Below are 17,591 nucleotides of genomic sequence, written 5' to 3' on the forward strand. Positions count from 1 at the left end.
CAACCTTTCTCCTTGCTATACCCTAACTAACCAAGTGTACTCTTTTCATCTCTAGGTTCTTCAATTAGCTAGAAAACCCACCCTGACATTGACAGTAACTCCACTGTGTGGGAGTTGCAACAAGGGAGCAAAGGCTGGAGGCTGATACTGCAAAGGCACTGCCTGATGAGGTTATGAACGGAATTTGTTAAACAGTGATATAGGAGGAATTCCTATTTCCATCACTTTGATTTGTTTCCTTTCTTTTCCCATCTAAATTTCACCACTGAGCATATAATCGTGCACATCTTCATACCATCTGCCTCCTTTCATATTTTTTATAGCCGAATCAGTCAGAGTTTTAATTTGAATTTTCATCGATCAAGAGATTTGTATCCTGTCTCAGAGAGAGAAGTAGAGGTTTTCCAAAGATAATAACAATTTCAGTAGCCTACAGGATATTTTATTTCTATTTCTTCTCTCTTCAGAGTTTTTATGCTCAGCAGACTAGCATCCAAGCACAGCTGGGAAAAATATGACAATGAAACGTGTGCTAGGGATTACCAACACAACTACTTGCAACCAAAATCTCCTCAGGGAGTTTAGACAGAATTTTTCTCAAAGGGCTCTCAATTATAAAGTTACAACAGCCAGCGGCTTTTGGTTTGGTCTAACTCATAAAGCAAACTTCTGTCTGACAAATCCCAGGTGTCAAGTTGGTGAGGAGGATACTGCTTCCCTTGGCACACTCTTTGTCTATCTGTAGCAAGAGAAGAGCTCCTTGAAGCAGCGGTGGCACAGGATTTGCTCTGCAGCCTGTAACCTCTCATGTGGTATCTCTAACAGGAACAGGGTCTGCTCTGCAGCCTGTAACCTCTGCTGTGGGGTCTCTAACAGGCCTTGCACACACTGGGCAAGGGAGGAAGAAATACTTGCACCTTCCTCCTTGTCTCTGCGTAAAAGTCTTTCAAAACCTTTTCACGGAAAACTGTTAATGGGATATTTGGTGATAGAAAGCAGCCTGTGCAGCCTACTGTAACATAAAATGCTAAACTAGCATGCTTTACAATAATCCTTTTAGGTTTACTATGAAGCAGATTGAGTACAATTCTCTTTAACAGAATATGTTAAAAAAACTGATAAGAATATTATTCCATACCAGAAGCTATCCTTTAAAGGTTTTTTTTTTTTTTTAATGAGAATTAACTCTCCCAGTGAATCATTAAGGTTGGAAGAGACTTCTAAGATCATTGAGTCCAACCACTAAGACTGTCAAGTCCATCACTAAACTAAACCATATCCCTCAGCACCTCATCTACACATCTTTTAAATATCTCTATGGATGGTGACTCCACCACCTTCCTGGGCATCCTGTTCCAATGCTCAGCTTCTCCATTTGTGTGTGGTTAAACTAACGTAATGTATTTTTTGTTAAATCAGGCAAGAAGGCAGCTGTCGGCTACATCATTCCCAGGTCTTCCCAGTCATGGGACCTTCCACCTCCTTAGAGTGGAGGAGCCCAGGACTGTGTCCAGATAGTTTTTGAATATTTCTGAAGATGGAGACTCCACAACTTCTCTGTGCAACCTGTGCCAGTATTTGGTCACTCACAGTAAAATCTTCAGGTGGAATATGTGTTTCTGTGCCCACTGCCTTTTGAATATTCTCTTTACCACTTTCACATCTCTCTCATATCCTGAGCGAAAGGATCTTTTTGTTTTTTTTCACTCTGCTTCTGCAGCACCAAGTCAACAGTTCTTGGTCTATGCCTGGGGCTCTCTGACACCATGTAAACACAAACATCATCAACAAATACGATCACTTTGGTCCTTTTACTGAAAGCTCCTACAACTTCTATGCTTACTGGGGGAGAATGCTCATATGCACAAAGCACAAAGGAAGAAGAACTGGATCATTCCCCCACTGCTGACCTCCATGTCTGTGGAAAAACCCTTCATATGTGCCTGTCCATGGACGGAGAGGGTATTTGATACCGTCATCACTTTGGAAGTTCATTATTCTTCTCAAGTACACTACTTCACAACTCAGAAGGACTTAAAGATTTTTCTCCTGAAGTCTTGACCTCAGTGATGGAGTTTGTAACATAATTTGAGGGTGAACTAAGATCAAAGCAAGATTTTTGTCTTTGCATTCCTCTGATCTTCAGCAGCCTAGAGGATGCTCTAAACTAGGTCAGGTATCAACATACTGTGGTCATAGCTAAGTCACATCCTATCTCTTTCTGGTGATGACTGAGGGAGCTTAGACTTAAATGACTCTGGAAAGAGAAATCTAAATCCTGAAAAGCCACTCTATTTGCAGATGCTGTGACCTCTCCTCCATCACTTTCAGTGTTGTTGCACTCAATATATTGCCTTTTACTTATGCTGATGTAGTCTACTTCTGCATCAGTAGGGTCTTTCAAAGCTTATTCTATGTTCTTGGCTTTTTTTTTTTTTCTTTTCTGTGTGTGTGACATAAAATAACTGTAAAAGTAGGTCTTTAACTGCGATGTTATAGTTCACTCTCTACCAGCATATTTTACCTTGATTTCTCATTGTATCTGTTACTTTTACTGTGAATACAAGAGGAGCCTTCCATTGGCTAAAACTCCCTGTAGACTTACTTACACTTTCAGTTACACAAGGTATAACATGGAGTAGTTACTTCTGAAAACAATGTCAACCCAATATATGGATTTCCCTATACTCAAAAGGTTTTGTTTCTTTGTTTTTAATGTCTTTAGGGTTTTTTATTTAGTTCAGTTTTGGTTTTAATCTCAAACTGCCTTGCTTTGTAACACAAACATTGCTTTTAGTACTTAGATTTTGTTGATCTTTTATCTTATTTTAATTAGCTCACTTGGGAAGTAATATAACTGTTGTAGAAAACGCTTCCTGGGTAGCCAAATCTTTCTTTTCAATTAACCATACAAATCCAGACCCTCTTCCCACACTTCTAGTGCATTATTCCACACATGGTACAACCTGCTTCTCTCGGTGTCCTTCATTATTAAGGTCATCTTGACAGGAAACAGCACATTCCCTTCCCTTGTTTTGTGCCAGCAAGATGCACACTTCTGTTTACCTGTCTGGAGTCCACCATAGCAGCCATGACCAGGGTTGCATACAGTACTGTGAAGACACAGAAAACCTTCCTATTGAAACAGAGTAATCAAAGCAAGATTTCAAAAACCTGTAACTCCTCCCAAGGCCAGAAAAGAGAATTTTAAAATGTCTTGCTACAAGGCAATGTCTGATGAAAGAACAGGAATACAGAAACTACAATTCAATCCTTGCTAGTATAAGGAAGGCTTATCCTCATTTTATGGAATATTGTGCAAACAAGGGAAGACTCTAAGGGTCAGTTTTGCTCCCAGGGAACTTCTCACTTCAGGTTTGTCAGGAAGGCAGAAGCACAGACAGGCAACCTGGGAGAAATAGAGAAATACTTCCTGGATACATAGGGCAGAATTAGGAAGGCAAAAGAACAGCTAGAGTTGAAATTGCTGGAAACAGTTTCTAAAGGAAGATCAGGGAGAATGTAGGCCTGCTGCCCAATATGGTAGGTGCACAAGTGGTAGAGACCATAGAGAAGGATAACTTGATGAAGGACTCAGTATTTTCAGTCCCTCAGCCTTTACTGGTGATTGTGATTCTCAGTCCCAGGCCTTTCAGGTCTTTGACTAGTAGCAAAGTCTGGCAGAGACAGGTATTACCCATGGCACAGAAGGATCAAAATAGGTACTAATTAGGTCATCTGAACATATGCGAGTCCACAGAACTTCAAAGGCTGCAACGGAAGGTGCTGGGAAGCCGGCTTGATGCTATTTTGAGACCGTTCTCTCTCATGTTTGAAAACCTGTGGTGAATAACGGAACAAAGACTGGAGAAGGCACTTGTTAAAATAATCTTTAAAAAAGGAAAGGATTTAGGGAACCTACTCACAAAAAAACCATAATTCTTTGATTCATGGGAAGATGTTAATACGAAAGTATTATGGAAGCTTTAGTATATGTTATCTTTAGAAAATAAAAATACTTCTGTATTTTTGGAAATGAAAAGACATGTAGCAATGAGATTTTTCTCCCTGTGTTTTAGGGAAAAAAAGACCCCAAACAAACACCTTTTGGACTGCAGTTTATGGTATTTAACAGAATACTACCTGCTCCTGAAGTTGAGCAATGAGGGATATAAGACATATGAAAGGATATAAAGTTCAGAGGAAGTTCATAAAGACATAATAATAATTGCAATAATGATATTTGCATGTAAACTGAAGATGATATAACAGACCTTGTGTCTGTCCGGTAATGTTTTAAAAAATGGACATCTTTGTAACTGAGCAATGTAGCTAAACATTTCTCCAGGCAATGACACGCTATTATAATTTATAATTTGAGATAGTAAATTTTTTAACATCTTTTATAATATGCACAGGTAAATGTGACTTATTGGTATGATACATCAGACTGTACACAGCTTGACATTGTTAATACAGTCTGCATTTAAACTGAAACAGCACAATACATATTGCAGTTGAAGTTCAGTTAGAAATGTATCTGAAATGCTCACATTAACTGGTTGTGATCTGTTTTATAAAAAAATAAATAAATCCTAGAAGCTACACCTGTTGTGTCACACATTAATAAATACTATACTGAAGAAGACATGTTATGCCATAGCCTTTAATTTATTCCTCGACTAGTGAAGGAATATTTCTACTAATACTACTTTTAAACTTCCTTGGAGATGAAACTTGGATCTCCACCTCTGGAGGTTATTCTAACGTTTAAATCACATCAGAATGAGAAAATTTGTTCCCAATATTAAATACAAATGTTCATCTTCTCCAGACTCATCACATTAGCCCTGGTTACTTATTTGCCTGACTTTGAATTATCTTTATTCATCTTTTGAGGTAACACATTTTAAATTCTCTGAGCTTTTCAATCATTACTCAACAAAGCTCTATCTGATGAGTTCTCTAATTTTATTCCCTACAGCTCTCCTGGTAATTTGCCTTACTTTTGTCTGGATACTTCAGTTTGTTAATACCTTTCTGTGCAGTGGCTGCACAGAATTGTAAGAATAATGCAGGTCATCAGCTGACCTGAGACATCGTGAACTCAGCTTAGAAAAAAGCATGAAGGCAAAGCATGCAGATGAGGTCCTCTAGATGCTGATCTAGTTTTGATACAGAGTACATTGACAGTTGGTTCAGTGAGCCTGTTTGAGCAGAAAGTGTTTCTACAGCACAAAGATCCCATATAGTATGTGCTCTGTGGCACCTGGTCCTTCTCTACACCCTGGGAACACATATGAGCAAAGGAAAGTGTTGTGTGCCTGGGGAACATACATCTGATTTCCTTAGGGACTTAAAGCAACCTTGAGCTGATACGAAGTTGCTGCTTGCAGTAGGCAAGAATCTCAACAGAACACAAATTATAAGAACTGAATTTCCATGTACATTTCTGCTGAGCACCAGCCAGCAGAATTATGGGTTCTAGCAAGCTATATGTGACAGCAGTTATTCTATAACCTTGTGCCCAACATAAATTGAAAGAAGCACTCCACATTGACTCAGAGAGCACTATCCAGCACCATGGCATAGTCAGAAACATTGCAGCAGAGCTGTCCAACAGGCCATGCAGGGAGTTCAGTCTAGCAGCTGACTGCATCACAGCTCTGCCCAGTGCACCCCAATAACAGCCTACTCAGCTCACAAACCGATTGAGTTTACCCATGTGCATCCTTGGTACAACTGTCTACTGGGCAGGGGATGTGAGCAGAAAGATGCTTCCAGAGATGGAGACAATTGCACTAGCTGTTGCTTTTCTTTCAGATGAAAAATGTTAGAAGCTGTGGAGAAGCCATTTGTCACTTTGATTTCTCTGGAAGTGCACAGGATGAAGCAGTCATCATACCTTTATATCAGGACGCTGTCTATTTAAAGGAAAAATGTTCCTACTCTTCTAATTTCACACATAAAACTATAGTAATATAAGATTCTGTTTCCTAGATGCTTGTGGGAGACGGTTTGACTTATACTGACACAAGTGACCCAGGTGCCACTTTTTTATGCTACATTACGATGAACATCTGGATGTCATCTTTTCTTATTGTGTCCTTACAATAGTCCAAACCTGACCATATGTTAGGTATTTCTGAAATAATACTATCTGCCTATCAATATGGCCTGTAGCCTCAGGTATCTGTAAGCTTTCCCCAGACAGCAGCCTGGCTAAAGGGTCACCAGTCAGCTATGGAGGATGGTGACCTGCTGCAGAACCCATATGAGGGAAGGAACCCTCTAACCATAAGCCTGTTCCAGAAAAGAGACAAGAGCCCAAGCTGCAGGAGTGAGAGGACGACAGCAGGGCTATGGACAACTACTCTCACCAGACAGTCCTGCCAAGAAGCATCATTTGCAAAACGGTTAGTGTTTTGATGTTACCAATGTTCCTGTCTCTGGATGCTATAAGATAGAGGCCAGATTTCCAAAGATGGAAGCAACCACACAACAGGAATATAAATTAAAATAACCAACATTTATACAACCTCCAATTCAGAACACTCTACATTTCAGAAAGTTTGAAAAAGCACGGTAAAAGTTATGAAAGTCTCCCTTTATATTGCACTAGTATAATTTTAAGAAGTGATTAGTTCTCACACAAAAAGAAAATCATAGTTATTTAACTTAGAATCCTTACTTATTACTTCCCTGGGAAAATGAAAAAATACTTATATAAACTTTTAAAAAAGGAGGAAAACATGATGTTTTATGCATTAGCAAATGTAGAAACAAAACTGCATTAAAAAATGTAGGCAGGATTCCTTATACATGTTATATCCACTGGCATTACATTTTTGAGCTTCGGAGCATTTACATTTTTGAGGGCTATTTCCCATTCTATTTTTTTAAGAAAAAAAATAATTGTTACTTCTTTGCATTTCATATTTAATGATGAGCTGCAACTTCCTTCCCTGTCCCAAGGGTAAGGAAGGAAACAAAACAAAGCCCATAAAATAGAACTAACTAACATAGAACAGGTGAAAGAACATAAAATCATGAAGTCACTTGACTGTATTTAAGATGTCTTCTCCTATTTTTTAACCTAAATGTTGAAATACTCCCATTTACATATTCTCTAAATAAAAGGATGAGACGTGGATATCATATTGATATGGGATCTATCACTTTGAGATGCACTTTTCAGCAGGGATGTGATCTTTATTATAAAGTATCTCATCTATTCCCCTGAAAACACTTCTACCCTCACAATTCCTTTGTTTTCCAGTTTAAATCAGAATATTTCAATAACTACTGTGTTTAGGTCTTAGGAGGATTGTAGTCTATATCCCTCTGCTGTAGAACACTCAGGATGTCCTGTTCATAAGGGAACACTGCATACAGTCAGTGGGTGGAATTTTGAATACCATATGATTTTTTAATGTGGAAGAATAGAATCAAAACTAGTGGAATCACACACCACATCTTTATAAAACCATTGCCAACACAATGCAGTAATTAAAAACTCCACCACCAACATAGAACAGTCCTTAACTCATATTTTAAATTTATAGATAGTAAAATGAAATGTTAATTGAAAACGCATTAACTGAACAGAAGGGTTTAGATCATTTAGAAGGTTTTAGGCTCAACTTCACTAGAGAGACAAGTAAAAGCCTATGTAAAACTTAATATCTTCTTGGGTATGATGACTCTCTCCAGATGAATGGAATCAGAGTACCTTACAGTGTTGCTTACATACCAGTGTGTGCAAAGAGTCACAGGCCAGTCATCAGCTTCAACCCATGTTCACTTTCCTGTGGGAGCTACTGATAATGGTGACTCAACTGAAAACATGTAAGCTGACCAACAAAATAAGAGCAAACACTAAGGTTTCACTGATGGGACATATTCAACTTCTTTCTTGTTGAAGACATAATAATTACAGAGTTCTGGAATATTAATAAAATTTCAACTAACATTAAGCCTTCTGCAAAACACTATTCCATCAGTAAAAAAAAATAAATGGGTGAAATTCTGCCTCCATTTAAACTGTCTGGAATTTTACCATGGACTGCAGCAGGGCCAAGGGAAGTCCAGATTCATGTAAAGCAATTAAATTTCTTCAGTTAGCTTTGAATTGTAATCAGTAAATGAATTTGATGCTATGCAATCAAACAAATCACAAATGTGGATTTTTTTACTAAATTCATAGCACAAGAACTAAAATGATTGCTTTTCATGGGATAAATGAAGGTCTATACTTATATTAATAGTAAGTAAGTTGTGTTTTCTAAAATAACTGTTATGGAGCTCTTCTGAGGTAAATGGAAATCTGATGAAAAAATAGAGTTCTACTTAGTTCCACACTGCTAAAATCCTTCTTATTTTTGTGTATTTGAAATGCATCTCTGCACAGGAACACTTCCTCCTCTGCTACAGAACAAGTTTTATCGCCAATGAAGTTATAATTCTGGGCCAAATCAGAATTCCTATAATCAGAACAATAATTTGGAATTCTGCTAAAAAGAAATTAGGATTTGGCTGGGCTGTTACAAAAAGACCTCCAAATAAATGAGTTTGGCATGCTTCAGGCAAACACTCGTGCCTCAAAAAGCAATGTTTTGTTCACTGAAATTGTATTACAAATTCAGAACTCAAGGACAATCTTACTGTAGTTAATGTGACTTAGACTCTTAGTCTGAGTGACAGTGGAAGTGAGTCTTGTGCTCTTATTTCACTTGTTTTTCACTGAACAGTGTCACCTAGATTGTCATGAGAGCAGATCTGGAATATTGCGTCAACTTCCTTGCTCAGCACAGGGCCACTAAAATGATGGAGTCGAGCATCTCCCTTATGATGAAAGACTGAGAAGTTGGGTCTCTAGCTGGAGCAGGGGAGACTGAGGGGTGACCTCATTAATGTTTACAAATATGTAAAGGGTGGGTGTCAGGAGGATGCAGCCAGGCTCTTCCCAATGATGTCCAATGACAGGATAAGGGCAATGGGTACAAGCTGGAACATAAGAGGTTCTAAAGAAACACATGGAAGAACTTTTTCACTGTGAGGGTGATGAAGCACTGGAACAGGCTGCCCAGATGGGTTCTTGAGTTTCCTCTGTGGAGACATTCAAAATCCACACGGATGAGTTCCTGTGTGACCTACTCTAGGTGGTCCTGCTGTGGCAGAGGGGTTGGAGTAGATGATCTTTTGAGGTCCTTTCCAACCCTTAAGAATCTGTGTGAGCTGCAAACCTGCATCAATCATTTATGTGCCATTATGTATGTATAAAATAATTTATAGATACTAAAGATGGCTTGATCTTTTCAGTAGGTGCTAAAAAAGCATACATAGGATGGGTCAAGATAGTAATGGAATTGGTCCTACTGAAACTAACTAATGTCTCATTTAAAAAACTGGTTAAAAATATTTGCAGAGTTTTTATCATGAATATACTGTTGCTTTTCTATAGCAGTTTAGAATACTACAGTCATTACAGTCATTCCATTACAAAAGTGGTAGACAAAAAAGGTATATTCAAAGCCTAAGTAATAAGTAGGTCACAGAGCATCCTATTTTTAGTTCTTCAGCTTTTAGAACTTAAAAATCTATTTTAAAACTTCCAAATCTATTTTAAGACAAAAAAGAATGTGTGCTTAAAAAGGAAATAAAACCAAACGAACCACAGAACTATACTTTTGTAAGACTATATACTGGTTTGACTTTTAGATTAAATCCTGTCCAGCTAGGAATCACAACTATTATTTGCTTGCACCAGAACAAAAAGTTTCTGATTGTTTTCACTGATTTTCTAATTACTATGAGAAAACATCGCCCTCCACAAAATAACGAATACTATAATGAGCAATACTCAGTGTCAGGTAAGTCTCCATTTGGCCTCCTCCTCTGGTTTACCTGGAAGTTTCTGATTGTCTTTGGAATTCATACAGTAGAAAGTAAATTAGCTGAATCAAACCTTTTAGTCAAGAAGTGGTGAAAAACAACACAAGTACACAAAGTCTGTCTTTTAATCTCCACTAAAACATTTTTTTGGTGGAGACAAAATGGTACATAGTAGCAGTGGACAATCAGCATAAACCAACTCAGCTAAACTATAGAAATGCAGTTAAATACAAAATTATTTTTTAAGACCAAAAAAAAAATTCAATCTGCAAACCAATTCATTAACACCAAGAATCATTACAAAGAAGACTGATTTGTGTCAGAGGCTTGATAACCAGAAAATTCATCTCACAGACCATGCACGCTCATGTAAGTTGCTTCATCTATGGAAGGAGTCAAAAATCATCTCTTAGGTGGGGGAAATTGAAACTTTCTCTGCTCTGGTTGGTATAATTGCCACCAGTGAATGTAATCACTGCAGACTTAATGTGCTTAGGAAAACCTGTGATGGAATGATTAGCAAAATCCTTCCCTGAGGAAGTACCACAGTCATGAGGAATCAATCAGAAAATGAGAGGTGTAACTTTATAAAGTCATGTCCAAAAAGCTTTGCACAGAAACAGAAGAAACACTGTCTGTAAACTAGGTATGTTTTCCAATGTGTTACCTATCATTTGTCATAGATACATAGGTTATATCTATCAGTCGGAATGCACAACTGGTGATTGGGAAACCTGGGAATCATAGAGAGGATTTATGCAGAAATTGGTGTATTGAGTTTCCTTTGTTATGGTTTTCTTTTCTGACTCCTTGACTTCACTTAACTTGTCATCTGTGATCAGCAATGATGTGACAGACATAGCACAGTCACAACTTTATACCTCTCTTCAGCTAGGTCCTCAGCTGGTGTAAGGAGATATGCAGACTTCCCCAACAAATATTTCACCTTACTGTCCACTCAGCTCTGGCAGCTGGTATTAAGACACCTCTCAGTATCCCTTGAGGGACAGAGGAGCACTGTGAATTAATTCAACCTAGCAGTTCAACTACCACAAACTTGCTACAAACTAATGAAATTACATGGTAAAGCAATGACAGAATTGTGCTATACTTAAGCTTCTTCAATTTTATTTTCAAATACCTAAGATAACAAAAAGATACTTCAAGAAAGGCTCATTATTTAATGCAAATGATAAATATAAAATTGTGGTGTTGTATTAATATCTAGGTAACTTCTACCACTGTGTCAGAGAGTGGTCAAAAAAGCAGAAAAGGAAAAGACAATAGATTTTCCTTTGTTTGACCTGATTGAAAGGAAATTCTTATTACAAGTTCTATACTGATATAGTTATTTATGACAATTTATTTACTTTCAAATGGGTACTTTGTGCTGATTAGGTGAGAAAAAATTACCTTCTTTCTGCTATTTATAACACAGCTAATGATTTTCTTTGGGGTGAATAGCTTCTTATTTATCTTCAGATGCTTTCCTTGACAGAAATAAAGTCAGAACAAAAAGGTCTTCATTGTTTCTTCTGCTAAAAGGTAAAAATATGGGGCTGCTTCTTGTAAATAGTTTTACTTATCCGGATATTCTAATATATATGGATCTTTTCTTTCATATAAAAAGTGTTCCCTACCATTTTTAAGGTTACAGTAAAAAGATCTACCCATTACTCAGTTATCTTAAATACTAGTTTATTTCTAAGAAGCATCTGTTTTAAAATAGTAAAGTATTATTCTTGTTTTATGAAAATGACCTGCTATATAACTGCCCTTTCATTTCTAGTAGTTTCACTTTTAGGATAGCTTTGAAAAAGGTTTAAAAACAGATGAATCACCACTTCTCCTGGGAAGCACTGCTCTGCAATAAGCTGCTGGCGCTTTGCCCCACATACAGACATTTTCTAATACAGTCATTAGGACAGTTCTTATCCCTCTGTCATATTACAAAATTAATGAGTTCTTTTCGATAGCTTTACAAAGCTTGTATGATATGACATGGCAAATCCTTTCTATTTTACTTAAATAGTGAGGTTTCAACCTCATACAGTATTTCCAAGTCCATACATGCAAAAGAAATGTGTCAGCCTTGCATTTTCTTGATTGCTGTTGTAGAGTTTGTTTGTCCTAAGTTAGAAAAGCAGCTGTTTGTTGAAATCTCGTGGAAAGCTCTTCAAGTATTTGGCATAAAGAACTAGTGTTTCTTTCCTGTAAGTGCATTGAATTATCCTGTTTCTCTTAACCAGTATAGTATACTAAAATTACAATAAACCCATCTGCATTTAGCTTTTACATGTGAGAATATTTTCATAATTGCCATATGGCTCTTTGCAAATTTCTGATAAGAGTAGCAATGACACATTTGTAATGGGATGTCCCAGTGCAATTCCATAAAATTAGGAAAGAGTATAATGGAAATATGAGACAGATTTAGCAGCAAAAGCATGCTTACCTTCATATGTTCCACTTTCTAAGAGAGCACCACTTTTCTCCAATTCCATAAAATCTTCAACAGTGATGAAAATATAGTCCACACCAGGGACTTCTCCCTCCTTATGTGGCCTTGTGGTGCCTGTTAATAAGACAAAAGACACACTGTCAAGCACATGACCTAAATGTAGAATGATGTTTTTGGAAGTTTTCAAAAATCTACCATGTAAACCCCTTATACAGCACATTGAATGGCATATCCTCCTTGTGAGGATGTCTTTCAAAACCATACAGCTATAGTTGTTGAAGCTATCAGAGGTAAACAAGATACATGTTTAAGATTATGCCAGATGCTCACTGAATGTATATTATTTAGTCTCACTAATGAAAATGTATCATATTTCTCTTCTTTGTATGTTACTAGAAAAACCCTCAGTGACACCAGGCATTCGGAGGTAACACAAACCTTTGACATGTGTTTTCTAGGACTTAAACTAAGTCTCATCTACCATTAATCTGCTTCATGATCTTTTAAATATGTATTTAGTATACAAAATAATAAACCCATAAGCAAATCTGTAAGGCTTATGTTCAAATGCTTGTTTCAGTGACAGAAGTGGACTTGCTAAATGGTTAGGCTTGAGTGACTGATTCAAATCACCTGCTAACCATGCCATCAAACTCCAAAGGTGCTTATATGTAGTTATTGCCTCTACTGTCATCTCTGGATGACAGAACTCCATCAACACTGACAGATAATTTTTCATACATGCTGAAAAGTGACTCAGCTTAACAAGCAGAAGTTGACATATTAGCAGGGAAGCATCTGAATTTGACCTTACTTCCTAATGGTTCAGTTTATTGTGGTCAGGCTATCCCTACTTTGACTGAAACCACTAAATAAGTCTCAGAATTCCATTTGGAAATGGGAGAGTTTTAGGTTTGTCTCAGTCTCAGAATGTTTAAAACATCTTAATCAATCAACATTTTGTCAGTACTGTGGGGATTACATCACATATGCAGGGTTTTATTTCAAGACTGTTGACACTGGGAAGTGACTAGAAACCAGATCTTTCACTTTATGGACAGAAGTTTAACATCATGATATTCTGCAAAAAGATGCTTTCTCTTCTTCAGTTATTAATCCATCACCTTAAACACCTCATATAATGCAGTAGTGATTCAGACATCTCTTCAGGTCAGCTAACATAAAATCTCATCTACTTTTCAATATCTTCTGTTCAGACATTTGCATTTAAATCTCTTGAATCATTCAGTCTGAGAATCATTGTGAGACTAAGAAAACGAAGTGTAACTGTCTATATTTCTGCCATGTTCATGAATGGCTCTAGTCAATAGAGATGTCATCAACTCTGGAATCAACAGAGCTGTTCAGCTGCCTGTCTGCAAAGAGCTCAGTTCAGTTGGCCATACATAGGTCTCTGTGGGGTGCTTCAGATATCCATGTGAAGCTAGCAGATATGCAAAGGACAAAATATCTCTTGCATTGCTCCAAATTGTCCTTTGTGCTGCCCAAAATATAGCTGTCTTCATCTCATTCTCAATCTTCCCCTCTAGCTAGATCTAATGGAGACTTCTGTGCAACAAAAAGCACATTGTAAGTACGAGGTTCTCTCAGTATCAATGACAAGACTCCCTTGCTCTCAGTGATTCCTACTGTCCAGTACTCAATTTTGCCAGAGCCTTGGATAGCATTCAGAGTTGTCCAAACTCCTTTATGACGGTGGAGACAGAGAGACATAGTTAGGTTATCCGGACTGCTTGTCATAGACACCTTTCTCTTCCCACAGGCAGCCTGAATGTCTATGGCAAGGATTTAATGAGTCCAAGAAGTTAATATTTCAGCAGTTAACACCAGGAATACATTTTGATTAATCTCTAAGACACTTTCCCTCATTTGTCTGATTCCAGTTCCCTTTTCTTCTCAACATTTAAAACTAAAATTCATCTTATTTCAATGTTCATTTCTGGGAATTTCATATTTGCTGATTTGTTAGGATTATCATTGTATTTCAAGGATGAAATGGTTAAAGCACTCAGACACTTGGATTGTCCACAAACGTATTGAATTTACTCCCCATGGAATACCTGACCCCTGGGGATGCTACAGCATCCTCAAAGATCTCCAAGCCTTTACGAAAACTGTAGAGAAGCACAGGGATTCTGGCAAGCCCCCAAGCTCCTGGGAGTTCTGTCAACAGCAGAGGCATCAGATGTTTGATCTGCATGCTGTCTCCTGAGGAATTTTTCACTTCCAGAGTCTATTGACAGGAACTGTATCTTCCTCATAATATGCTTTGGCAAATCAAGGCTATGTTATTCCTAGACATGGCACAGGGAAGAAGCTGGCATATTAGATGAGTACCTCTACCTTACCGTTCCTTATTTTTTTACGCAACCAGACTAGGATTACCAGAAGTTTACCAAACAAAAATACTAGTTACATAAAATGGGGAGGTAAGTCCTGGTTTGAGGGGAAGGTTGTACCAGATGACCTATTGAGCTCCCTCTCACTCTAGATTTTCAATGAATCTATGACACTGTTAATACAGTGCTGTATGTTTAAATGTATAGACATTCATCAGTAAAATTCAGCAGGGACAACTGCAAAGCCTCATGGAAGGTTCAACAACAGACTCGGTTATCCTTATACTTCTCTACTTTGGTCAAGGCTGTTGGTCAAGTTGCCTAGAAAACTGTAATGGGTAAAATTACACATTCTGAATCCCTCTCAAACTGAAAGCTAAAGACTTGGTCTTTCTGACCGTACATAATTTAGTCACATTCTTTTGGATATGGTATGTATATGATAATGTATGTGCTCTGCACTATGAATTTAATAATCTAATTTGCATCCCTTATTTAAAATTAAATGCATGGTCCAATTATAGTCTAATTCTATATCCTCATCACAACCAAAAAATCCAGAACTCCAGAACAGTGACAGGAGATAACACTGTCACTCAGATGGTAACAGAGAGGGTTCCACTCACTTTTCTTATAATCATTAAGACTCTGCTCCGAGAGCTCTGCATTGTGTTGCATACTGATGGTTGTACTCCTATATGATGTCAACTACTTCCTTCAAGAAACAGGGAAAAGAAAAAACCGTGATCACCACTTTTATGTGTTCAGGGTGACCCTGACCCCTGGTACAGCAGTTTATATCCACACCAGAACTTTATTGCTCTTGATGAAATCTGAGTCCCATTTCCCTCTTGCATCTGTTCTCATTCCCTCAGCCCAGAGAATGTGAGATCTTGCAAATGGTTAAAACAATTCTCTAGCTAATAGCAGAATCGATAGTTATTGCCCATCAAGGTCTGAACGTTGAGGTCTATATATAGAACCTTTTAGACCATAGCAGATTTTTTCTTTTTCCTTGCTTTTATACTAATGTAGAGTTACTGTTCTTAAGAGACTTTGTCTTGAACTACATTCATATTGACAGATAAGGAGGCCTAAACGCTACGGTGATTCAAGATGTAAAACAAAGGACTAATTCCAAGCCTTGTATTTTTACCAAAACACAACACCTCTTGTTATACAACATAAAGGCTTAATAGGACACACTTGCTACTGCTTATAATATTGAGCCTTTTATTAATGTAAAATGAAAATAGGAACCCAGTTACCATTTTGTTACCATAGTAACATATGAAAAAATAATCTTTGAATTCCATAATGAAAGAACACGATACTTTTAGATCTTGCAGGATCAAAATCAGCAAGGGATATTTACACTATGCATATTTATGACAAATGCAATCTATTGTTACCGCTGAACAGAAGCCACAAAAGGAGAAGCTTGCAAGTAACTGTGACCAGTCCATACGAGTGAGTGCTGTCACACAATGTGTAGTTACCCTACAAATTAAAGGAACTTGGTCTACAAAAATATGGATTGGTACTGACCTTTGATTTCACAGGCATGATTCATCAATTTACTCTCAAAAACAACATTAAGGTAATTCAGTGAGCAACTACTTTGTCTGGATTTATAACTTCAAGATGGATAGACGATACAGTTTAGAGATATTTATACTACATGGCAGATGTCTTATTATTTATTTTTAAAAGACCCTTTGCCTTTACATCTTATTTCTTCCTCTCTTCTACAGGAGAAACACGGCAATTCACCACATTTCACTGCAAGCTTTACATGCTCAATCTTATGTTATATGGTGGTGACATATTTTTGGAGAGAAGTTAGGTGCCGTTTACATGAAGAGCCTTTGAAAGAACATTTTTCTTTTAACTGAGTATAAGGTGCCTGAGGGTAGAAATTTAGACACCTAAGAAATCTTTACAATGAATAAGAAAAGGAATGTGTTAATAGCAATAACCTATTTCTTAAATACTGCTTATATGAGCTTGGGGAACAATAAACAACATTTAACATTCAAGTTTAATGTTGACTACTACTGCAGATTGGAATAAGGGTCAACAAAGGTTGTGTTGAGTTCAGATACTCATTATTAGTAAAAAAGTAATCTCTATCCAGCTCTGCTACTTTCAAAACCAGGAAAGGTGCATTATCATTATTTCTTTTATTGCATGTAGTTACGCATGACAAGAAAAGGGGAAAATATATTCAAGTCTCCTTACAAGAATGTGAATGTTAGCTAAAAATCCCAGAACTGTGACAGAAAAAACTCAAAAAGATGATCTGTTCTGAGCACTATAGATGCATTTTCACAAAATCACAGAACATTTAGTCTGGAAAAGACCTTTAAGATCATTAAAGCCTAGCATTGTCATATCCACCACTAAACCACTATATTGTTTTTGAATACTTGCAGTGATGGTGACTGTACCACTTCCTTGGGCAGCCCAATGCTTGACAACTCTTTCAATAAAGAAATTTTTCCTAATATCCAATCTAAACATTCCCTGGCAAAACTTGAGACTATTTGCTCTTGTCCTGTTACTTTTAACATAGGAGAAGAGACTAAGACTCACCTCACTACAACTTCCTTTAAGGTAGTTTTAGAGAATGATAAGACCTCCTCTTCTCCAGACTATCCCCTCACTCACCGTCCTCTTTGGGGCTGTGAAGTCTCCTTCTCTAGAGACAGTCAAAACCCACCTGCACGAGTGAGTTCCTGTGTGATCTCTAGATCCCTCCTGCTCTGGCACGGAGGGTTGGACTAGATGATTTTGCAAGGTCCCTTCCAACCCTTAAGAGCCTGTGATTCTTCAGACTAAACAACTCCAGTTCCCTCAGACACTTCTCATCAGAC

The 17,591-nt window shown here is 37.5% G+C and overlaps 1 protein-coding gene across 4 annotated transcripts in view; it reads right to left on the minus strand.

Annotated features, from left to right (window-relative positions):
* MAGI2 (membrane associated guanylate kinase, WW and PDZ domain containing 2) overlaps positions 1-17,591 on the minus strand; it is a 734,934-nt gene that overhangs the window by 287,887 nt on the left and 429,456 nt on the right. For all 4 annotated transcript variants that reach the window (XM_062019654.1, XM_062019637.1, XM_062019629.1 and 1 more), the window contains exon 3: positions 12,350-12,469. In XM_062019654.1, the coding sequence (XP_061875638.1) occupies positions 12,350-12,469 (120 nt within the window). The remainder of the gene's footprint in view (positions 1-12,349; positions 12,470-17,591) is intronic.

Source organism: Colius striatus, chromosome 1 (genome assembly GCF_028858725.1).
Source record: "Colius striatus isolate bColStr4 chromosome 1, bColStr4.1.hap1, whole genome shotgun sequence".
NCBI lineage: Eukaryota > Metazoa > Chordata > Aves > Coliiformes > Coliidae > Colius > Colius striatus.